General features: G+C 41.2%; 1 protein-coding gene and 1 pseudogene across 1 annotated transcript; both read left to right on the forward strand.

The window, feature by feature from the left end:
- The first annotated feature begins 833 nt into the window (after window positions 1–833).
- Window positions 834–9,879, forward strand: PTGDR (prostaglandin D2 receptor). Its single transcript, XM_017849545.1, has 2 exons — window positions 834–1,775; window positions 7,899–9,879. The coding sequence occupies exons 1-2, from the start codon at window positions 930–932 to the stop codon at window positions 8,130–8,132; spliced, it is 1,080 nt and encodes a 359-aa protein (XP_017705034.1). The 5' UTR covers window positions 834–929; the 3' UTR covers window positions 8,133–9,879.
- Window positions 9,880–19,014: 9,135 nt separating this feature from the next.
- Window positions 19,015–20,485, forward strand: LOC108513645 (pumilio homolog 3-like; annotated as a pseudogene).
- The last annotated feature ends 4,704 nt before the right edge of the window (window positions 20,486–25,189 follow it).

A 25,189-nucleotide genomic window follows, 5' to 3' on the forward strand; every position in this document is an offset into this window, starting at 1 on the left:
GGGTCGCCGCCAGGCTGGAGTGCAGTGGGGCGGCCGCAATCCAGGCTCCACTTGTAAGCTCCGTTCTCCTGGGTTTACGCCATTTCTCCTGCGCTCAGCCTCGGCCGAGTAGCGGGAGCTACAGGCGCCCGCCGAGCCGTCGCGCCGGGCTAATTTGTTGTTTTTTTAGTAGAGACGATGGTTTCACCGTGGTTAAGCCAGGATGGCCTCGATCGTTCTGAGCCTCGTGATCCGGGCCCGGTCTCGGGCCCTCCCAAATCGGCTGGATTACAGGGCTTGAGCCACCGGGGGCGGGCCGCCGGCCACAATGCACTGATTTATAAGAGAGGAGGAGCTAAGGCTTAGGGGCTTTCCAGACATGAGTTATCTTTACCCTTTCTTAAGTCGCTAATTCAAGACAACTAGGTGGAAGCCCTTTCTCAGCCTCCCCTCTTCGCTCATCTTCAGAGTTCTTGGCCACCCCAGTTCCACCGCCAGCACCCCGTCGCACTGCCCTCCTCCCAGGTGGCTGCTGCTTAATTTCCACTCCGTTTCAGTAGTTCTTCTCTTGCCTCGCTAGAAGGACTGGTGTTGGGTGCTTAGAATTCTGGCTATTTTCCTCCTGCCCTTCCGACTCGGCACCAGTCTGTCTCTACTGAGAACGCAGCGCATCCGGGCTGAGCTCTTCACTAGCCTGCTCCGCGCTCCTCAATGCCAGCGCCAGGCGCTCACCCTGCAGAGCGTCCCGCCTCTCGAAGAGGGGTGTGACCCGCGAGTTTAGATAGGCGGTTCCTGCTGTGGGGAACACCCCGCCGCCCTCAGACCTTTTTCTGTGGCGCAGCCTCTCTGCCCGAGCCACGCGCGGAGCTGCCGGGGGCTCCGTAGCACCCGGGCGCCGGGACGCTCGCCCTTTCGCAGCCTTCACTCCAGCCCTCTTGTTCCCGCACGCCATGAGATCACCCTTCTACCGCTGCCAGAACACCACCTCGGTGGAAAAGGGCAACTCGGCGATGATGGGCGCGGTGCTCTTCAGCACCGGCCTCTTGGGCAACCTGCTGGCCCTGGGGCTGCTGGCGCGCTCGGGGCTGGGGTGGTGCTCCCCGCGTCCACTGCGCCCGCCGCCCTCGGTCTTCTACGTGCTGGTGTGTGGCCTGACGGTCACCGACTTGCTGGGCAAGTGCCTCCTAAGCCCCGTGGTGCTGGCTGCCTACGCTCAGAACCGGAGTCTACGGGTGCTTGCGCCCGCATTGGACAACTCGCTGTGCCAAGCATTCGCCTTCTTCATGTCCTTCTTTGGGCTCTCCTCGACACTGCAACTCCTGGCCATGGCACTGGAGTGCTGGCTCTCCCTAGGGCACCCCTTCTTCTACCGACGGCACATCACCCTTCGCCGGGGCGCACTGGTGGCCCCGGTGGTGAGCGCCTTCTGCCTGGCTTTCTGTGCGCTACCTTTCATGGGCTTCGGGAAGTTAGTGCAGTACTGCCCCGGCACCTGGTGCTTTATCCAGATGGTCCACGAGGAGGGCTCGCTGTCGGTGCTGGGGTACTCTGTGCTCTACTCCAGCCTCATGGCGCTGCTGGTCCTTGCCACCGTGCTGTGCAACCTCGGCGCCATGCGCAACCTCTACGCGATGCACCGGCGGCTGCAGCGGCAGCGGCGCTCCTGCACCAGGGACCTTGCCGAGGCGCGTGTGGACGGGAGGGAAGCGTCCCCGCAGCACCTGGAGGAGCTGGATCACCTTCTGCTGCTGGCACTGATGACCGTGCTCTTCACTATGTGTTCTCTGCCCGTAATTGTGAGTCCCCGGGCCCCGAGGCAGCAGGGCACTGGGACTGTCCGGCCGCGGATGCGGGGCGGGAAGGGTGGAGCGGAGCGGGGTGGACGCGGCGCGGGAAGGACGCGGCGCCAGGCGAGCTGCGCCCTGGGCAAGGAAGGTTTGTTGCTGAGTTCCCAAAATTGGATTCCCTCCACAGCCCCGAGATATAACTCAGTTTGCGGAGCGAAATGAGGGAAGGTTAGAGAAAGGAAGGGAAAGACTGAGCCTGGCTGTGTCTCCTTAGCCCAGCAAAACCTTCTCCATGTGGCAGAACTCCCTCCTCTCTGCTTCCTTCTGGGGAGATCTCGGGGTAATTTTTGCGCCTTAGGAGGAGCAGAACTTAGTTCCTCCTTGGCAATAGGAGTCCTCTACTTCCCGACGCCTGGGTGATGTTTTATTTTGTTAGACCTGCTCATGACTTCAGTGGTATCAGAAATGGGCGAATGGCATCTGGGAGGATCTTCTCCCCGGTGTTGGCACAGATAGGGAAAAAGAAGTTTAATCCAGCCAGAGTGATTTGCAGATGCATAGTTTCAATTTTGAAAAACGCGTGCGTAAACTTTGAGGCGCCACGGCTGCTGTTTCTGGTGCTGCATCTGCCAGGGGTTGTGGTGATGGAGGCCGAGGCTCTTTGTATGTTTTAGCTGCTGGTGTCGTTTTGATAACCTGGCTTGACGGGTTTTGAGTGTATCTTGGCAAGTGAGGTGACACGAAAGCCATTATCTCTGGTTTCAGTTTAGTAATGAGGTTAGCGATGGAGATGAAATTACCTCCTCGTTTTGAAGGCATTTGTTCCTGGAGTCCCCGCCAAGACACCTGGGAGTAGGTGAGACTTGAGGAAACTTTTTCAGTGTTGCTTCTCTCCTTTCTCCCACCCCCAAGGTACCTGTTCAACAAAAACAACACTAAAAGAAATTCCATTGCCAATCCCATGTTCTCGAAATCCTGAGACTTCTGTGAATAGGAAAGTTGTTAAATTTCTTCTCAGAGTGTAGCAATTTTGGATATTACTTTCAATGGTGAATGAAAGGGAAATACAAAGCGATTTTCCTTTAACTGAAGGCCTTACTGTGTGCGGGAAAAGAAGTCTGGGGCATGAGCATGCAGGGGTGGGAACAGTATGCCTCCAGCATAAATAAATAAACACATAAATCTATATCCGTCTAAATATAGACATAGGCACAGATGATATATAGCAGTGGTTTTCAAACTTTAACGTGCTCAGAATCACCAGCAGGGCTTCTAGAAAAAAGATGGCTGGACCCCATTCCCCAGAGTTTCTAATTCAGACATTTTTAAATAACTTTCATTCTTAACAAGTTCCCAGGTTATATGCAAGCTCAGATTCAGGGTTCACATTTGTAGAATCACACTCTAAAACAGGAGTTGGCAAACCACAGCTCACAGGCCAAATCTATCCTGGCCACTGCTTCATATCTCCCTGGAGTTAAGAAAAATTCTTACAAATGAATCTCTGCAATCAATTTGATAAGGCCCAAGAGCTTTGAGCTTCAATTGAGCCAAGTACTATTTCAAGAAAAATACTGTTCCAAGAAAACATTTTATTCTTCTCCTTAGTAGATATATATTACAAAAAAATTGTATTCAGCCGGACATGGTGGCTCACGCCTGTAATCCCAGCACTTTGGGAGGCCAAAGCAGGGAGATCTTGAGGTCAAGAGATTGAGACCATCCTGGCCAACATGGTGAAACCCTGTCTCTAAAAATACAAAAATTAGCTGGGCATGGTGGCAGGCACCTGTAATCCCAGCTCCTGGGGAGGCTGAGGCCAGAGAATTGCTTGAACCTGGGAGGCAGAGGTTGCAGTGAGCTGAGATCGCAGCACTGCACTCCAGCCTGGATGACAGAGCAAGACTCCGTCTAAAAAAAAAAAAAGTACTCAATTATTAATACATTGTGATTTCCATCAAAAAAAAAAATGTGGAAAGGTGTTTTCTCCCATGTTATATTAGTACCTATCAAATATTTATGATTCTGTCTCTTGGCCCATAAAACCTAAAATAGTTACTATCTGGCCCTTTATAAAATCTTTTAGGAGTTCCTATTATAAAGTTGGGGCCTCACTTATCTATGCTGTGATAAAGCAGACAGTAGCCAAATGCATGGAAATTTTGACCTTAGTTTGAATGTTTTAGTCAGACCAATGCAGAAAGCAGCACCATACAGTGGGAAGAACACTGCATTTGAACACGTCTCTAAAGGGACTTGGATAACTCACAGGGTAATGTGAGAATTGAAGGAAATAATGGAGTTGAAAAAGATTTTCTAAAAAACTTGCAAAGTTCCCAATATATTTAATGTTGACAGCATTCTTCACAAGAACCACCATTTTCTAGAAAGGATAAGGGCTTTAGCATCAGACATGGGTTTGAATCAGGCTTCATCACTTACTAGCTATGGTAGCAGCTAATTTACCCTTTCTGACCTCAGTTTCTTCATCTGTAAAATGATTATAACCATACTTGTTCTGTAAGATAGTTCTGTAACTTGTTCAAATCTATAAGATTTGAAATTATATACACAATATATACATTCATCACCTAACCCAGTGCCTTGCCTCAATAATTAGCATCATTATTATTACTATTTATAACTTCCATGTATTACTGTTGCCTGCTGGACAGAAAAAAAAAATCAAGAACTACTATCTTCTCAGGAGATAGTGCTATATGATAAGGCAGTGGCTCTGAAACTTTTTTTAGTCTAAGGACCCCTTTATACTCTTAAAATTATTAATGACCCAGACAGCTTTTGCTTATGTGGATTAAATCATCAGTGTTTCTCATAATAGAAAACAAAACTAAGAAATTCTAAAAATATGGTTGCAAAACAAGATAAAATGTACCTCTTGTGTTTTCCATATGTACAAGGAAAATGTGGGGATTTCAAAATGATTTAATGATAGTAAGGTTACAGAGATTATAGCAAGTAAAGTGGAAAAATCCTGTTAAGAGCACAAAAGTACTGAAAAATCTCTGAAAACTCACATGTGTACCTTCAACCTGCTACCTTAAAAAGTCTAGAAGACACAAGGATACACAACCACATATTCTAGTATTTGTGAAAGTGATGTCATCATTTGTTATCTAGCCTCCATAAAATTCACCGTACACCTGTGAGAGAATGAAGGGGAAAAAGGCAAATCATGTTTTTAATGACAGTAGCTTTGACCTACTGGACACATTGAATAGGTATTGGAGATTTTACACTCTTCTAAGTAATGGACCTAGCAATTGTATCTTTATCTGAAGGGGGAGACATGGGTGACAATAAGCTATATGGTTGACTTAAAAAGAAAACACTTTACGTGAGTTTGTTTTCCATTTGCCCCTTTCTCCTCAAAGTGGAGTGTGGCAAAATATAATTCCAACTATTTGAGAATGCTTGATTAGTTGGGATCTAGACAACTGAATGATACTAGCATAATTAAAACAAATTATTTTATTTTCTAGCCAGCATTTATCCACTTCAAATCCATTAGGTTATTTTGACTTTCAAGTCACTGGATTTGTATTAGAAATGTATTGTTCCCTGGGGCGTGGTGGCTCACACTTGTAATCCCAGCACTTTGGGAGGCAAAATCAGGAGGATTGTTTGAGCCCAGCCTGGGCAACACAGTGAGACCCTGCCTCTCCAAAATATAAAAATAGTTAGCCAGGTGTGGTGACACATGTCTGTAGTCCCAGCTACTTGGCTGAGGTGGGAGGATTGCTTGGGCCCAGAAGGTCAAGGCTGCATTGAGCCTTGATCGTGCCACTGCACTCCAGCCTGGGTGACAAAGTGAGACTCTGTCTAAAAAAATAATAATAATAATACACAGGCATTTTTTAAAAGTGCTCAATATCCAGAAAGAATTGGTGTGAGAAGAACGCCCTCTGATGGACATGGGCGGCATTGAAACAATGTTGTTGCCAGCTCCTGGACATCCCTGCCCAGCAGCCCTCTCTGGCTTCTGATGCCCTCTTCTATCCAGTCCACGCACTGTAAACAACAGACCTTGCCCTTTGCTCTTTAAATCTACCTCAGACCCTTTCCCTGGGCCCATCCCTTGCCTGTTGTCCCTTACAGGCCTCCAACAGCCTCCTTTGAAACGAGCATCGCACCCATGCTTTCTGCTCCCTAAAATAGCATACACCTGAGAGCTCTCTCATGCACTCAGCGTGTCCTCTATCTCTTCTCTGACTTCATGGATTCTGACAAGTGATTAAATAGCTTGTACTTATCTTTACCTGGCTTATAGACCTCTCTCTCTTGTAACACCTAATATATACATGGACATCCTCTCTCATCCATCCCTGCTCCCCTACCAACCTCCAGAACATTGTGGTTTTCTAAGGTAAAAATAATTTGGGTGAAAACATGTTTTTTTGTTTGTTTTTTGAGAGAGTGTTTTGCTCTTGTCGCCCAGGCTGGAGTGCAATGGCATAGATCTAGGCTCACTGCAACCTCGGCCTCCGGGGTTCAAGCAATTCTCCTGCCTCAGCCTCCCCAGTAGCTGGGATTACAGGCGCCCACCACCACGCCCGGTTGATTTTTGTATTTTTAGTAGGTGTTTCACCATGTTGGCCAGGCTGGTCTCAAACTCTTGACTTCAGATGATCCACCCGCCTCAGCCTCCCAGAGTGCTGGGATTACAGGCATCAGCCACTGTGCCTGGCCTGAAAATATGTTACATGCCTTAGAGAATGCACTGCAAGCTGCCTTTAAAGCTCATGCCATATTCTCTACACTTACACTTTCTTCCTATTGTATCAAACTGGAAATTTGAAAATTCAATCTAGTTAACTGTTCAGCATTAAAGTGAATTTTAAAAATCATACGCCAACAAACTTTGCATCAGGCTTAATGAAATACAATATTTATGTTATGGAGAAGTTGTTAAGATTCCCTCTGCCACCGCCCGACTTCAGATGGGCGAGGGCATCCAAATTAAACAGCTGAGTCCAATGTAGGGTGTCTTCGTAAGTGCAATAGATTGGAGTGGCTGAGCCCACTGAAATGCTCTATAGAGAATAAAGTAGAACAGTAAGGAAATGATTATGGGAAAAATGCATCTTCTCCAGGAGATGCTCTCTGATTGCCTCGAATAGGTCCAGTCTCTTATCCATATCCCTTCTTACTAATGTTGAGTTTGCATGCTTCCTGTTCCATTAGAGTCCATTTATCCTAATATGTACTTAGAATCGTAGGCATAGATAATGTAATGGAAAAAAAACAAAAAGAAGTAGCCAGCCTTAGGCAGAGTGGAAAGCGATGGTTGTGCTAGGTCTAGAGATCAGTGTTGACTGAATAGGAGGAAAAGCTGTTGTTTGAGGCATTTTGCAAGGCTCCAAGGAGGCTACAGAGACCCCAGGGAAGATCAGACAATAGGAGTTGGTTGGACCTAGGTAAGGCAGTCTTATATTTTGTGCATGTTTTGCCTTCTAGATTGAAAAAAAAAAAAAAAGGATGTCACCCATGAAAAGGTTAACAATCTGCGTTAAGAAAAAGTAGAGCAATTTACATGAGTTGAACAGTATTTTTTTCGAAGTCATCTCAGGTCTTTTCATTGTCATATTTCCTGTTTCTTCACTTTGATTAAAAGCTTCCATTCTATTGGTGTCTCCATACATGTGACATTTCACAGGTGTGACTTATTTCTGAGAGAACTAATAGGAGACGACAGGAAGCAGGGAGAAGAAATGAGAATTGAAGAAAGTACGTGCAAGGACGCTAGCTAGAAGGAGACTCTGTATGAAAGCATGGTGACCCTGTTTGTAAAAGATTCGGCAGATCTTCATGGGCTGGCAGGGACCTAGAAACTTGAGCCCAGCAGGTAGAATAGCCTTCAGGAACTTAATCAGACTGGGTCTCCGACAAGTTCTCAGCTTCTGCCCCACCTCCCAGGTCTGGCCACACCCCACCTTCCCAGCTCCCCACTTGCACCCATCAGCTGCAGTGGCCTTAGCTACTTGTAAATGTACCAAAAACAAGTGTTCCAAGCTAAGCTGCCACGTTCTTACAGAACTTACGTGAAGTAAGTGAATCGATTGCTGCCATTAACCTTTCCACATCATAATGGAATGTTTTTCTTCAACACAGTATCGCGCTTACTATGGAGCATTTAAGGATATCAAGGAGAAAATCAGGACCTCTGAAGAAGCAGAAGACCTCCGAGCCTTGAGATTTCTATCTGTGATTTCAATTGTGGACCCTTGGATTTTTATCATTTTCAGAACTCCAGTATTTCGAGTATTTTTTCACAAGATTTTCATAAGACCTCTTACGTACAGGAACTGGTGCAGCAGTTCCACTAACATGGAATCCAGTCTGTGACAGTGTTTTTCACTCTGTGGTGAGCTGAGGAATATGTCACATGTTCAGTCAAAGAACCATGATTTAAAAAAAAAACTTACAATTTAAATCCTTAGAAGTTATCTTCCATAACAAAAGCATGTATATGTATTTTCAAAAGTATCTGATATCTTAACAATGTGTTACCATTCTATAATCCTGAACCCCTTCAGTGCATTTTCACTTTGTTGTTAACAGCAACTAAAATTTCATATATTGTCACCAATGTTAAAATTCTTAAAAAGCAATGGTATTGTCCCTACATTTGTACTTGGTGGCCCTGTTTTGTTTAGAGAGGCCTTGAGACATATGGGTCTTATAAAATATAGTAGAAACACCACCATTTATTATTATGTGATGGGCATTCTTAAAAAGCATAATTTCTTACCCTATTCATTTTTTGGTGAAATCTGATTCATTGATTTTATATCATCATTGCCCCTGTTTAGTTCATTTCTTTGCCAATTGATCTAAGCATAGCCTGAATTATGATGTTCCTAAAGAAGTGAGGTGGGAAATATGACCAGGTCAGGCAGTTAGAGGGGCTTCCCCAGCCAACATCGGGGAGTACTTGCTGCCTCCTGTGGAGACCTGAAGCTATAACTAGACACAGAGCAAGATATGACTATAGCCCACAACCCAAAGAAGCAAAAATTCATTTTTATCTTTTGAAGTCCAGTTTCTTTTGTATTGAGTCAAGGGTGTCAGTAGGAATCAAAATTTGGGGGTGGGTTGCAAAATGTTCTTTCAGTTTTAAAACCTCCATTTTATAAAAGATTTATCCTGTCAGTGGATTCTTTGGTGGAAGGATTTATGCTTCTTTGAAAACCAGTGTGTGACTTACTGTAGAGCCATGTTTACTGTTTGACTGTGTGGTACAGTGGGGCATCTGGCACAGCAAAAAGCCCACCCAGGACTTAGCCTCAGCTGACGATACTAACAATGGCCTTAACATCTACCTTAACGCTACCTATTACAGCCATTTTCTGCTGTCTGTGGAGACAGTAAGATCTTAGGTTCCAAGATTTTACTTCAAATTACACCTTCAAAACTGGAGCAGAATATAGCTGAAAAGGAGCACAACTGAGCACTTTAATAGTCATTTAAACATTTACAAGGGTCAGCAACATAATGACCGAAAGGGAAAAGTGGAGGAAATGCAGCTGCAACTGAAGCGGAGACTCTAAACCCAGCTTGCAGGTTAGAGCTTTCACCTTTGGTAAAAGAACAGATCGGGGAGGTTAGAGAGGTTTCAGCATCTCTGGAGTTCCTTTGGATCGGACACTCTCAGGACTCCGAGATGCAAAGCCTGCTACATTTGCGTGGTCTCAAGACCTCCAGCCAGAAGTCCCTTCCAAAGACAAGAGTACTCATGTTTACTTATTTCCAACTTAGCAGCAACCTCATTTGTTTCACTTATGTTTTTTCCCGTATCTCAGAGATAATATAAAGCTGGGTAATTTTTTATGTAATTTTTTGGTATAGCAAAACTGTGAAAAAGCCAAATTAGGAACACAAGAATTATGATTTGACAGTATAACATGATGAAAAAAATGCAGTTGTTTTTGAAATTTAACTTCTGTTTGTATCTTCAATGTGTAAGTACATGTATGTTTTATTGTCAGAGGAAGAATGTTTCTTGTATTCTTTTTTGGAGAAGTGTGTCATGATAATTGTCCAGTTAACTTGAAAAGGCCCCAGATGAATCAATAAATATAATTTTATAATATTTTGCAGAGGAAATTACTTTTCTTTAAATGAAAGAAAAAAGCTTGGTTTTCTTTTGAGCAAACTGTTGCCAGCAATATTTCATTGTCCAGCAGTTTCATAGTGTGAATTTTTATATACTGTCCAGTTAACACTTATATTACTTGAAACAAGCTTTCATAGACTTACCTAAGGACTTAGTACTCCTTTAAAACAAAATGTAGATATACCATCTGGATGAAGTCCATGTTGAGATAAAACCAACTCTTCAGTAATCTTTGTAGATTTATTCATTAATTCATTAAATAATTGACAGAGACCTTGTGCCAAGCAGCTGATTAGGTGCTGAAGAAAAGAATAAAAATAAGACTTAGTCATGGTTCTTGAGTTGCTCATTGTCCACTGCAGGAGAGAGGAGTGTAAACAGTTAGGATACAGCATAGAAATTCTCCAAGTATTACGAGGACGCATTTACTATTAGAAGAGGAGGCCCAAACTAGGGACCACGTGTAGAGTTGTCAGGAGAACTTCACAGGAAGAAGATGCATTGAAAGTATTGAAAGCGAGTAGGACTTTTGACACTGATTGAAAACTGAAAAGAACCCAAAGAGAAAGTTTACATAAGAGAAAATACATATGGCTAATAAATGTAGACAAATATTCAGCCTAATCAAAGAAATGCAAAAATCAAGTCAAATTGTATAACAACAAACAACAACAACAACAACAACAAACCTATGACTCTCAATAACAGAGGTTATTCAGAGAAGAACATTCATGTTTCCCTGGCGAGTTCGTAAATGTGTATACCCTTTCTTGATAGCAACCCGACAGTGTATCAAGAACCTAAAGTGTTCTTTGCTGTTGTTCCAGTCATTCCACTGTAGCATTCTCTTACAGAGAAAATACACATGAAAATTATGTATTTCTTAATATCCTTCCCTTTCCTCTTTAGATATTGAAACCCTCAAAATTGTCCTGGACAAGCAGCAGTAGCAACACCTGAAACTTACTACAAATGCAAATTCTCCAGCTCCAAGTCAGACCTGTTGAATCAGAATCTCTTGGGTAGGGCCAGCAATCTGGGCTTTAACGTGCCCTCCAGGTGATTCTCATGCATGCTAATATTTGAGAACCACTGCTCTACACAAAACAAAAACAAAAAAAAAAGAAAGAAAAATACCAAAAAAAGACAAGAAAGTATGTGATAGACTGTATGTTTCTCTGACCTCTGATTCTCAGATCCTTTCAGTTGCAGATAATCTCTCAACACCTGAACTTCTATAGTGTTTTTATCTATAATGTTCTCAGCAAAGTTACAGCTTTTAAATATCTTTCAATATTGGAAGCCATTACTGATTATTTCCCGAGTTCAAAGTTCTTATAGCAGTGATGGGACCTGTCTTGCTCACTTGGAGGTAAAGATGCTACCTTCGGCAATGATATTTCTTTGGCCTCCTGCAAACACTTAATTGGGCACTAAGTCTGATGCTGTTACCTTGTGAAAGAAGATAAACTAAAGAGCCTTCGTTTACGAAAATATTGTCAAAGATTATATCTAAAGTGAGCTTTCATTAGGGATTGAGTATTTTCTAGCTCTCTATAGGAGAAAATTTCCATTGAAATATGTAAAGCTATTTTAAACTTTCATAATTTGACTTTCTTGTATATTTTCAGGAAAATATTATACATTTAATCTTTCTTTCCAGGCATTAAAATCCTTGAGGACTAGACAGTCACCTATTTTTTTCTCATTTCTCCTAGTAATTCACACATATACTGTAGAAGAGCTATAAATATACTATAAATATATTGAATAAAAGGTGTTCTCTCTCATGATAGTCCTAAAATGTACATCTATTCAATAAGAGGCTGCTGTGCGGCTTGGTTAAAGATTCCTCTGTATCTGATGAAGAATGTTCTCATATCACCATGTAAGGATTTTTCTCTTAGGCCAACCAAAGGTGAAAATAGTACACGTAGAAGAAAATATTTTTGCTCTATATTATTTCCCACTGTTACAGACATTATGTAAGTTAACATGTATGTTTCAATTTTTATCCAGGAAATAGCAAATCATACATGATGAAATTAACAACATAAAAAGTTTGTTAATTAGGCAATCTTAACATTGTAAAAACAACTTTGTCTTATTAGAACAGTGTTGAGCCTGCTCTTTAATTATTTTCTTCAGTGAGGCTAGGATTGCTGGTCTGGGTGTTCCCGGACTCTAGGTGGAGGAAAGTTGAGCGCATAAGATGGGTGGTACTATAATTAGGCTTCCTCTCCCTACCGTTTCACAATAGCCAAATTCAGTGGAATGAATCAGCAGATCTCACCTGGTATCAGTGAGGTGAGCATTCTAGTCTTCCAGATACTTTTATACAAACTGCACAAACTCAGGAGTAAGTTCAATTTAAAAATATTTGCAATGAAGGTGTTTAGAAACTATCATGCTGTGGTTACAAATACAGGGAGAAGATACAAGCTTTTTTTTCCCCCTACTAAAATGCCTCAACCAGAGAAGACAATAAAAATACAGTCAAGTCAAAGCTCAAATGAAAGTATATTTTAGGTGAAGTATAGGGTCCTATGATGATCTTAAACCCAGTAAGCACTTGGAGTCTAATTGGAAACACAAGACAAACTACAAGTTAAAAATCATGCAATGTAGTGCAAATGTTACAAAGTACTAAAGTATGAGTTATAGATTTCAAAACAATAAAGCCCCAAATCGGCGATAATTGATGTTTAAGATTAGTCTAGCAATGCACTGTATAAACACCTGGGCAAACAAAGTTGGTAGCTTGCCAACATCAGTTTCTTATCACTACAAAATAGAATATGGAAACAATAACTGTCATGACACACAATTCATAATGAATTTAGAAAATACTGTTCATTCCCCCCAAATTACAAAACACCCAGAGTTCCCAATTAGATGAAAAACATAAAGTACAGTGATTTACTGATTATGACTGTGTGAAAGAAAAAAAATCTTGGGACCCCAAACTCACTAAACCAAACGGAAACATCAAGTTAGGAACTGGCTCATGCCAACCTGCATCTCATTTTGGTTCCTAAATAAGATGGCTAAAATACAAAAAGCTACATACCTCCATCACATTTTGCCCACAAGGAAATTCCTTGGAGGCCCCAAGACTTTTACCCTAAAGTCTTTCTGTTAAGATGTATCATGGCAATGTGAATTGATAGCTTTTCTCCACAGGTGTGGGGACATAGGCGAGAACTCAAAGTCATCCCTCTGCCCACCTGAGACAAATGCATATCTGATTGTTTCCTCTGCTCTATTGTCTACATTATCTACATTATGTAAAAATGCAGATTCACTGAGCCAGACAAAGGCATGAATGACTGTTTTCCCCTACCCTCTTCTCACATGAAAATTATGTATTTCTCAATATCCTTCTCTTTCCCCTTTAGATATTGAAACCCTCAAAATCATCTTTGGGGAAAGGAATAGACCTATCTCCCAGGTGTGTATCCTTAACTTTGGCAAATAAACCTCAAAAAATGATCGTGATTTGCCTGGGTCATTTTCCTTGATTGACCACGGAGGGATCCTGAGTGAAGGTGGCCCCAGCCTGCAGCAGCACTCCTATTGGTACCCGTTCGGGCTCTTTATAGCTCAAACCAATAGGACAATCTGTCGAGGTCTGGGACCTCCTCCCTGCAGGAAGTTGGGGCTCTGAGGTTTAATTTGATGTTTAAAAAAAAAAAAAAAACTTTTTTTTTTTTTTTCCTGGGAGTTTTTACTTGCTTCCATCAAGGAAGGCAAGCTTGTCTGCTTCTTATCAGTGGAGAACAGTCTTCAGCTTGAGTCTCATCACTAGGTAAGGAGCTGAGTTGGGATTCTGTCTTGCAAATTCTCGTTAATACCTAAAGTTACTGTTAACAACCAGCTGGTCTTGATTTCTCCTTACATTTAGAGCACTCAGAAATTGTATAATTTGTGTGATTGCTGTTCGTTTTGCTTAGATGTCTTGTTTATTTGTTTCTGTCTTGTTAAGTATTTTTGTATGTTTCAGTCTTTCTCTTATTGGATTTGGCCAACTCTAAACCCTCTAGCTTATGAGTATGGAATTTTCCTCTCCAAAGAAACAAGAGCACGCCCCTCTCAGATGTGCAATGGCTCTGAGTAGGATTTCCTATCAGAAGAACATACTTAGGGGCTAATCTCAGCTAGCAAGTGCAAACAAGGAGCTCATCTCCCACACCCTGAGCCCCTGACACAGAGTGCCAGGTAGCCACCATACCGGTTCAGGGAGTAATGGCCCTGAAAAGCTAGGTCTCCAAGCAGCACACTTTGGATCCAACAAATCCTCCGACTTGGTCAAATCTGAAAGAAAACTCTAAATTATGTGGAAGGAGCCCTTTAAGTTGGCTAAAAGCCCCACAGCTGTGGAACACAAAGTTCTGCGGTTAGAAACTCCAGCCAGGTATATGCAAAAACACTTAGGGTGAATTGTCATGCAAATATTTAATCAAGTGGATCACTATAACCAAGGCAGATTCTAACTTACAGTGGCCTTGATGGGGATCTTCTGAGATGCCCAAATTAGTGTACTTGTGAACTAGGATGCAAAACGCAGGCACAAAAACTAAACAACCAGAATGGGAGAGCTACTTTCAATGGTACCTAGAGAGGAGCAAATGGGGGAAAGATCACCTCATGTCCTTACAAGAAGCCAACAAATAGCTTAGAGTCCTAATCTAAGGACTCTCTAAAGTTCTAGCTCTTAAAGAAATCCTCAGAATCCCTTACTTCCCCGTGGCACCTCCCCATCTCCACTTATACCCCTACTTTACCCCTGACCTCTCTGAACTTCCCGGACCAGATCTGTTCCCTCCTTCTCCTGCATGTTCCAATCTAACATCTTCCCCTCCTTATATGCCACTCCCTCAACAGAAGGCAGTAGGGAGTCTAACTTCCAAGACCCTACCTCCTGACAATTCCCTGACAGTGCCTGCAGCAGCCTCTCATTTGGAAGATGTGGAAAAGGGGGACCCTGCAGGGCCATCTCTCATGATCACCCTGTTTTGGGAACAATCGGCAACACGTAGGGGAACCCCGGTGATTGTCTACCAATCCTGGTCAAAGGCTGAGTTGCAGGGCATAAAGAATTTCTGGGTCTGCATAAGATCCAATTGGGTTTGCCCAAGAATTTGAATTCATTATCAGAACCTATGACCCAGGCCATTCAGACCTCTAATAGCTGGTACACATGTTGGTCTCGGAAGCTAAGGAATGACTGGAAAAAGTACAGTGGTCAGACCCTGTAGCAGACTTAACCCCTGAAGGCCCAATAGAGCTACAATAACCAGCCCCCAGAAATCGAGAACACAGGCACAAAGATGCGTGGGAATGAGCAACTGCTCTGTTAAATATCATTTCTTCAATATTCCAAAGGGTTGTGGATTGGAATAAAATCCAGCAATGCCACCAGAACCCAAATGAATCAATTTTAGATTATTTTATACATTTTGACTGAGAAAATATGCTCCAAATAATTAACTTACACTCTCTTGCCTGGTTCTTCTGATGAAAACCCTCATGACTATGTTCTGATGACTGACCAACTTCTCACTCCCAGGACAGACCTACAAGAGATGCCACTGGATAATGCTGAGATAGAATGGTATACAGATGGGTCTTACTTAAGAGGGGAGGATGGAAATTTTAGAGCAGGATATGCTGTGGTTTCTTTACTAGAGGTAATTAAAGCTGGTCCTCTTCCTCAAGCCAAATCAGCTTAAGGGGCCAAATTGATTGCCCTGACTCAACCTTGTCAATTAGCAAAAGACAAGACTGTGAACATACACTGACAGCTGCTAAGCAGTTGGAGTTGCTTATGACTTTGGAATGTGAAAGGAGAGAGGATATTTAACCTTCTCAGGGCAACAACACATAAAAAATGGACAACCAAATATCAGAGCTGTTAGAAACTATTCTCAACCAAAACTTTTGACAATTGTGAAAATCCCAGGTCACTCTACATTGGACACCACTAAAAGTGGAGGTAATTAATTTGCTATTGCTACAGCTAAAAAAGCAGCATTCAAGCCACCAGTCCCAATCCAAAAAATGATCATAAAGCCTGAAAACACTTAAAAACATATTGAAGGAAACCTAGAGTGTAGCCCCAACAAAAGAGAAATCCACTTGGAAACAGACAGGGAGACACCTGTCTCCTGAAACTAAAATATTGGATGGACTTAATAATAAACCATTATTCCAATGGGATGTCAGGTGCCCCTTAAGGAATGTGTTAATAATCTGACACATTGGAATCCAGATAAAAGTATATCCTAGTGTAAACAATGTTACGGGAAACCATCCTCCACAGTGGCACAAAAGATTTATTCCCAGTGTGTTATTTGTCCTAAGTATAATCCAGGGAAGCTCCTCCATGAGGCCCAGGGTCATTTTCCCCTTCCAGCTGGACCTTTTGAGGTATGGCAGCTTGATTTTATCCAGCTGCCATCCTCTCAAGGTTACATGTCTTAGTAATGGTCTGCATGTTTCCCATTGGGTTGAAGCTTTTCCCTGCAGGCAAGCAACAGCGATGGCAGTTGGAAAACTTTATTACAAAAAATTATTCCACTATGGAGAGTCCACTGTGAACTTCACAGTGAGAAGAACTCATTTTCCTGGTCAAGTTATTCAAAATATTTGTGAAATTTGGCCCATAAGTCAACATTTCCATTGTGTCTACCATCCCCAGTCTTCAGAGCTGGTAGAAAGGACCAATGGAATAATTAAAACACAATTGGCTAAGTTCATAAATGGATTTCACCTCCGTTGGCTTAAAGCACTCCCCCTGGTGCTCCTTACCCTCTGGTCCACCTTGGAAAACATCAACTATCCCCTTCTGAAATTATAAGAGGAAGGCCCATGTGTATGGGAACCAAAATAACCAACCCAACTTTTCTCAAGGGAGATATATTGCAATATTGTAAGGGACTCATTCATCATCTTTACAAAAGCCAAGATTTGGTAAAGAATTCCTTTCATAGTCCACTCCCTGAAGACAAGGTTTCTGGTTATGATCTGCACCCTGAAGGCTTTGTCTATTGGAAAAGACATTTAATAAAGGACTCTCTTCAACCCCAATGGAAGGAGCCATACCAAGTACTATTAACTAATCCATGTGCTGCAAAATTAGGTGGCATAAACTCATGGATTTACACCTCTCATCTTAAAAAGGCACAACCTCCTGAGTAGACTGTGACTCCTACCAAGGATCTTCACCTGTAGTTCATTAATGTCGACATTCAATCCAGGACTAGGAGCAGACGATAACTGTTGTGGACTGCTTAAACCCAAGACACAGGACCAGGCCTGTATACAAAAGAATACCTATGTGTATTGTATAATAACTATTACAATTATTGTCCTAGAGATACTGGAAACTGCTGTCTTGTGCAGAACAGGGCACTTGCCTTGTCTGATTTAATGTCCTTTTAGTAGTTAAAATGAATTTCACAATCTTACTCCTATTTACCCTATGTCTTGCCACTGTCACCCATTGTTGCCCATAAGACAAACCTGTTTCTACAATGGGCTCAAGATTATGCAGACAGATTATAAAAGGATGCCTGCTGGATATGCAGACTCATGCCTCTTTCCGGTGGCTCCAGCCTGCCATGGTGGGTATTTCCCTTCCAAGGTCAAGACTAGCTAGAATACCAAAATTTATTACATCACAGAAATGGCCTGGTATCCTTAGTGCTGGCATAACAAAAGACTAAATATATATACTTTGCCGATTAAAAACACTCTTAAGAGCAGGGACATGGGAAAAGATTTTCAAGGGAAAGGGCCAGCTCACCAGTTCTCACTTCAGCATCCCCCCAACTAAAAGAGAAGGTGGCAACCATGCCCCAAACAGCCCATTTTCAAAATGGGATAATGCAAATTTGGAATGGGTTTATCTGGTTCATCCTTTCATTTGGCCAACTCAGCCAAAATGCTCCTTTATGCTTGGAATGAAGAAACCACCCCAAGGACCAATGGCCAAACACTACAAGAAATATGGGGTGGATACCTGGAGAAATTGTGTTGTGACCTGGAGAAATTGGTGACAGAAGCTATTGCTTCTAATAGGAATAATAATAATAATAATAATAATTTGTGTTGTGTTCCGTTTTTCCTTACAATGTTATTACGGCATGTCCAGATTAGTCATCAACTGAAAGGGCTAGAATAATGATCGCCCAAAGAGTTGCTCTAATTGAGGAGGCAGTAGCATAGCCTGACCCAGCTTCCAGGTTTGCTTTCCCCTTTGTTGCTATATATCTGGTCTAGGTCCCTATATTTTAATTTCCTTTTTCCTCCTTTCCTCCCCGTATTTCAGTCTTCATGGAATATGACCTCTAAGAATGAGCCCTCCTAGCAAGGTAGGACCTGAATTTCTGGGAGTATACCATCCTAGCAATGAAGGACCAGCTCAAAAAAAAAAAAAAAAAAAAAAAAAGGAAAAGCAAGCTGAGACCAGAGACATATTTTCCTTCTAAAATACTTTCTCCAAATGATTTTAAAGAAAAAATGGGGGGTACGTGAAAATAAAATAAATCTTGGGACCTCAAACTCACTAAGCCAAAAGGAAAAGTCAAGCTGGGAACTGGGTCATGCAAACCTGCCTCCCATTTTGGTTCCTAAATAAGGTGACTACAAGATGAAAAGCTACATATCTCCCTCACAAGGAAATTCCTTGTGGACCCCAAGATCTTCACCCTAAAGCAATTCTGTTAAAGCACATCATGGCAATGTGAATTGATAGCTTTTCTTCACAGGTGTGGGGAACATAGGACAGAACTCAAAAGTCATCCCTCTGCACACTAGGGACAAATGCATATCTGATTGTTTCCTCTGCCCTATCATATACATTAATCTTATGTAAAAATGCAGATTCACTGAGCCAGACCAAGGCAGGAATGACTATTTTCCCCTGCCCCCTCACACGAACATTGTGTATTTCTCAATATCCTGCCCTTTCCCCTTTAAATATTGAAGCCCTCAAAATCATCTTCACAAAAAGGAATAGACCTATTTCCCGGTCATGTGTCCTTAACTTTGGCAGATAAACCTCCAAAACTGAATGGGACATGCCCTGGCCATATTCCTTGATTGACAATTGGCACATCCAAAAGAAAAATGACAGCCCCCCGCCCAAAGAGCTAAAGATAAAAATGGAACAAAGATTTATACTTCAAATGTGAATACAAAGTAATATTAGGCTAAGTAGAATTTAAGGCAGTAAGTTTTATGGTTAAAAAGTCAATATGTGGTCGGCCCCATGTGTGCAAGTTGCTACAGTGGAAGTCAAAGGGGAAACAACAATTCACAGGAAAGAGTACAAAGGCATCAAAAAAAAAAAAAAAAAAAAAAAAAAAAGAAAACTGATTTCATAAACACAGTGATTCTTGTTCTTCAAAGACATTTCCAAGAAAAGTTGCTAAGGAAGATGGATCCAAAACCATGTCTAAGAACGTTGAGAAAAGTGTCACAAAACCAGGGGAAAGGGTGTGAAGCAGTTAAAGAGTAAGCAACAATAGGACAAAGCACCAAGGAACAAATTCCAGCCAGCAAATAAATTCAACAAGAGGAGAAAACTCCAGCCAGATGGCAAAAGTAGTGAATCAGCAGCCAAGAAATCCAAATGGGACGACTTCAAAAAGAAAAAGAAAGAACTGAAGCAAAGCAGGCAACTCAGTGATAAAAGTAACTATGACACTGTTGTGTGAGCAAAGCAGATTTGGATGACTTTAAGTAGGAAAGACTGTGACAAAGAAAAAAGAGTAAAGTTAATGAATGACTTGCAGAAGTTGATTCAAGGGAAAATTAAAACTATTGCATTTTTAGCTGGACATGTTGGCACATGCCTGTAATCCCAGCTACTCAGGAGGATGAGGCATGAGAATCCTTGAGCCTGGGAGGCAGAGCTTGCAGTGAGCTGAGATGGTGCCACTGCACTCCAGCTTAGGGGACAGAGCAAGACTTTGTCTCAAACAAACAAACAAACAATTGCATTTGCACATGATTCAACTCATGTGATCCAGTGTTACATTCAGTGTGGTAACGAAGAATAGTCAAAACAGGCTTTTGAAGAATTGGGAGATAATTTGGTTGAATTAAGTAAAGTCAAATACTCCAGAAATATTTTAAAGAAATGTCTCACGTATGGAAGTCAACCACAGATTGCAGAGATAATGAGAAGTTTTAAAGGCCCCGTGAGGAAGATGCTGTGGCAGGCAGAAGCATCAGCCATAGTGGAGGACACATATAATGACAAAGCCACTTTGGAGCAGAGGAACATGCTAACGAAAGAGTTCTATGGGAACACATTTCACCTTTACAAGTCAGTCGATCGCCCAACTCCAGATAAAATATTAGAGGTACAGCCAGAAAAATTAAGAGCTTATTATGGATGAAATGAAACAGATTCTAACTCCAGTGGCCCAAAAGGAAGCTGTGATTAAGCATTCATTGGTGCATATTATTGGACTTTTTTTTCTTTTTTTTCACCTGTGTGCCCCCCAAACTCAGATCAGAAATGATTGAAGTCATCCACAAAGCAGTGGTGTACCTGGCACACACACATTGATACCTAGACTTGGCCAAAAATACCACACAGAACAGATAAGCATTACAAATTGCGTCAAGGGTCCCCAAGACCACCTCTGGTTTCAAGACTTCTCTAGACAGACTTGCAGGACTCAGCATACGGTTGCATTCATGGCTACGGTTGATTATAGGGAAAGGATACAAAGCAAAAAAACCAAAGGGAAGAATCACATGGAATGAAGTCAGGAGGAAGCCAGATGCAGACTTCCTAGAGGCTTCTCCCATCAGAGGCACAGGGATGTGCTTCCTTCTTCAGCAACAAGGTGACAATATGGGTGAAGTGTTACCTATCAGGGATGCTCACTAGAGACTCAGTGCCCGAGGTTTTTTGGAGAGTTGGTGGTATAGGCAGCCTATGCCTGGCACATACCAAAATTTCAAATTCCTAGACAAATAGCAGCTGTTCAGCATACACTATGTTATGTGCACAAAGCAATCCCAACACAGTAAACCACCCTTATCATGTAAGAAATGGTGGGAACCCTCCCAAAATCCAGGTTACCAGATGCCAACCATGGGCAACCTTGCAAGCAGGCCTTTCTAAAAATAGCAGTCTCAGGTCTGCTGTGGTGTCTCTTTACTACACACACAAGAAGAAATATATCATTTAAAACTGATCTTGTGTAACTATAAAATATAAAGGAATTATCTGATAAACTATTAAAATATATAAGAACTTATAAATATGACAATATAGAGTCAATAATATGTTTATGTACTAGCAGTAACATATACAAACCAACAAACAAAAGGTCCTATATGCAATAGTAACTAAAACATATGTAATGCCTGGAAATAATCTTAACAAGACATGTAGTGACAACGTGAAGTAAAAACACAATTATATTAAGAAATATAAAATAAAACTTGAAAAAGTAACCAGATGATTATTCCTGATTAGGAAGACTGGATGTAAAAATGATGTTCAAAATTAATTTATAGGTCTAATGTAACCACAATCAAAATCTCTCCTGCTCTGAGTTCTTTCTTTAAAAGAAAAACATAGGTTTTGGGGGGATTTTGCCTACTTTGACAAAATGATCTCAAAGTTCACTTAGAGAATAAAAAAGGAAGAAAATTCAGAAAAAAAATAGTTGTTAGAAGGTGAGTCTCATTCTGTTTTAATCATCTTACAATGATATAATTAAAACGATGTGGTAATTGTACAAAGAATAGCCTAGATCGATGAAAAAGTTAAGTCCAAATATGGTCTTAGTATATGAATAACAAAGAATGCCTCACAAATCAATGAGGAAGACAAAAGTTAGTCAATATATGATTTAGGAATAACTGTTTGACAATTTGGAGCACATTCATCTAAACTCTAACTTCTTTTTTTTTTTAAAGAAAGCCAATCATGTCTGATCTTTTTATTACTGCAAATAGCCATTATGAAATATAATTAAAACCAAGTGTGTTTGGCTTTGGAAATGTTATAGTTACATTAGTATTTGCTGCTTCTATATGTCAAAAAAAGTAGGTAAAATAAAAGGGCAGACAGCCCTGGGAAAAATATTGCAAAGAGTTAATATATTTTATATATTAATAAAAATATACAGTCACATATTGCTTAATGAAGATATGCATTCTGAGAAATGTGTGTTTAAGCAGTTTGTAGTGAGAACATCATACCCTGTATTTACACAAACCTAGATGGTACAGCCTACTGCACACCTAGGCTATATGGTATGGCCTATTGCTCCTAGACTGCCAACCAGTACAACATGTTACTATATTGAAAACTGTAGGCAATTGTAACACAGTGGTAAGCATTTGTATATCTAACACATCTAAACATAGAAAAGGTACAGTAAAAATATAGTATTAAAGGAAAAAATGGTGCACCTGTGTAGGGCACTTACCATGAATGGACCTTGTAGGACTGGAAGTTGCTCTGGATGAGACAGTGAGTGGGTGGTGAGTGCAGGTGAAGGCCTAGGACATTACTATACACTACTGTAGACTTTATAAATACTGTACACTTACATTAAATCTATTTTTATTTAAAAATAGGGTGTTTTCTTTGATAAATTAACTTCAGCTTACTGTATGGCCACCACCATATATGCAGTCCATTGTTGACAGAAATGGCTTTATGCAGGACATGGCTGTATTGTATCTTTATATGAAGCAGAGGTGATAGTAGAAAGTATTTTGTCCAGGCCATGTGGCCTTGGATAAGTCCTTTAGCTTCTCTAAACCTCAATTTCCTTCCTTCTTGCAGGTTGTGGCAAGGCATAAATATACATAAAGCTCTTGGCATACATTCTACTTATTATGGTTGGCTGACAAATGATAGCTAATTAGTAGTGGTGGCAGTGGTAACATACTTGTAATGATAGTAAGAGCTCACATAACTAAGAAAGCATTGTCCCCAAAGATAAATGCATTAAAAACATGAACAGAGAATTCTCAAAGGAGGAAATAAAACTCATGAACTTGGAAAAATGTTTGACCTCACCCACAAAGTTCAAATTAAAACCATGAAATGGCATTTTTTGGCCCACTAAATTATCAAAACATTTTTTAAAAAGTAGTACCCAGTGCTGGAAGGGTGTGTTGAAATCGATATTTTCATACATTGCTGGTGATTTATAAATTAGCATAACTCTGTTAGGAAGTGATGTGGAAATATGTGCTGTCATTTCCCCAAAAGATCATATTCTCTGATTTAGTAATTTCAAGGCTAAGATTTACTCCTAGAAACAGACCCCAAACATAAAAATGCTACATGCATACAAATGTTAAGTGTAGTTGTTCTTGAATAATTAAAAACAATCTAGCCGTCCAGCAGTAGGAGAAATTACTACAATTTACTCAGTAGATATGATAAATAGAATGTTATTCAAAAAATATAAGAAGTAAGGCCGGGCACGGTGGTTCACACCTGTAATCCTAGCACTTTGGGAGGCCGAGGTGGGCAGATTGCTTGAGCTCAGGAGTTCGAGACCAGGCTGGGCAAAATGGTAAGACCCCCATCTCTACTAAAATACAAAAAATTAGCAGTGCATGGCTAATTTTTTATGTCCGGGCATCCCAGCTACTTGGGAGGCTGAGGTGGGAGAATCGCTTGAACCCAGGAGGCAGAGGTTGCAGTGAGCCGAGATCGTGTCACTGCACTCCAGCCTGGGCAACAGAGTGAGACTCTGTCTCAAAAACAAACAAACAAACAAGAAGTAGTCCAGGCGCAGTGGCTTATGCCTATAATCCCAGCACTTTGGGAGGCCGAGGTGGGCAGATTGTTTGAGGCCAGGAGTCAAGACCAGCATGGGTAACATTAGCAAAACCCCATCACTACCAAAAAAACAAAAAATTAACCAGGCATGGTGGCAAGCACCTGTGGTCTCAGCTACTCAGGAGGCTGAGGTGGGAGGATCGGTTGAACCCAGGAGGCAAAGGTTGCAGTGAGCCGAGATTGAACCACTGGACTCCAGCCTGGGCGACAGAATGACACCCTGTCTCAAAAAACAGTTAAAAAATTAAAAAGAAAATGCAATGTGAGAAAATAAAACAGGAAGCAGCATTTTATGTGTATTGTGTAGCAGACAAAAGTGGAAAGTATTTCAATTTAGAAACTAATATTAAAATGTATGCTTATAGAGAAGTACTACTTTTATAATTTATAAATTATAGTTAATTAAAATTAGATTTTGATAATTATTTCCACATGATCTCTTTCTTCTTTAAATGACTCCAAAATTTAACCTCAAAATCTTGGCACTGACAGCCCTGAGTTTTTTTATATTGCTCCTCTAGAGGGAGCGCAAGTGCTTGAAATACTTCATAACCATAACGATCTGTTTCACAATAGTCAAGAATTTTAGAAGGGCAAGAAAACACAGTAATCTACTGCAGTTTATCAGTAGTGTAGTCTGGTGTAGATAATCTAGTCTTAGATACAGAAGATGACCTCTAGCTATAAATAATTTATTTTCTATTATTAGCGCTGCTTTTAAGTGACATCGATTTTCTTGCATTGAGTATATCATCTTTTTGAGTTGAAGTTCCCAGCAGAGATGAAAATGGTGAAAAGGAAAAGAAAATCAAGGAAGCAAGCTACTCTCAAAGTCCTAATATTACTGACATGGAATTATGGTTTAATAACTTTTCCTTGAACTTCCAAAGAAAAGTGCTATCAGCCCATTTAATTTTTTGTTTGTTTGTTGTTTGTTTGTAGTTGGTATCCTATTAATGCTGAGTTCCACAGGGCACCAAAAAAAGAAAAGGGAAGAATTTGTATCTTTAATGCATTAGTTAATTTGACTAGGTGTCTAACCAGGCAGGACAACTCTGATCAAGGATCCAATATGTCTCTTGCTATGCCAATTGCAAAAGGAGATGGGGTTTCACTTTGGACAGTCCTCAGGGTCAGCCACTTTCTAGCTCTGAGTCCACTCTAAATGTTCTCAAGTTTGTTTGATTTGAATTTCAAAAACCCTAATTAAGGTGCATAATTTCCTTTTCGTAACCCAGTTTTGCCACAAAGCTACTTGGAATCAAGAGCAACATGAACAACCATAGCTTCTTCACAAGTACTTATTCCTCCTTCCATCTGTATATACTCAGACAGCAACAAAGGCCATAAGAGATGGGGATGATAGGAACCTGAGAACTCTTTTTCCTTCTGACCTGAACAATGACCATCTTTTCAAATAACATAACAAGTCCTAAGAGAACAGCAGAT

Source organism: Rhinopithecus bieti, unplaced genomic scaffold (genome assembly GCF_001698545.2).
Source record: "Rhinopithecus bieti isolate Rb0 unplaced genomic scaffold, ASM169854v2 scaffold_29928, whole genome shotgun sequence".
Taxonomy (NCBI): Eukaryota; Metazoa; Chordata; class Mammalia; order Primates; family Cercopithecidae; genus Rhinopithecus; species Rhinopithecus bieti.

Excerpts from the sequence above, each read along its gene's own strand:
- PTGDR (XM_017849545.1), top strand. The coding sequence starts at position 930 with ATGAGATCACCCTTCTACCGCTGCCAGAACACCACCTCGGTGGAAAAG. Across the intron at positions 1,776-7,898 it reads TGTGTTCTCTGCCCGTAATT|TATCGCGCTTACTATGGAGC; the intron begins GTGAGTCCCCGG and ends TCTTCAACACAG.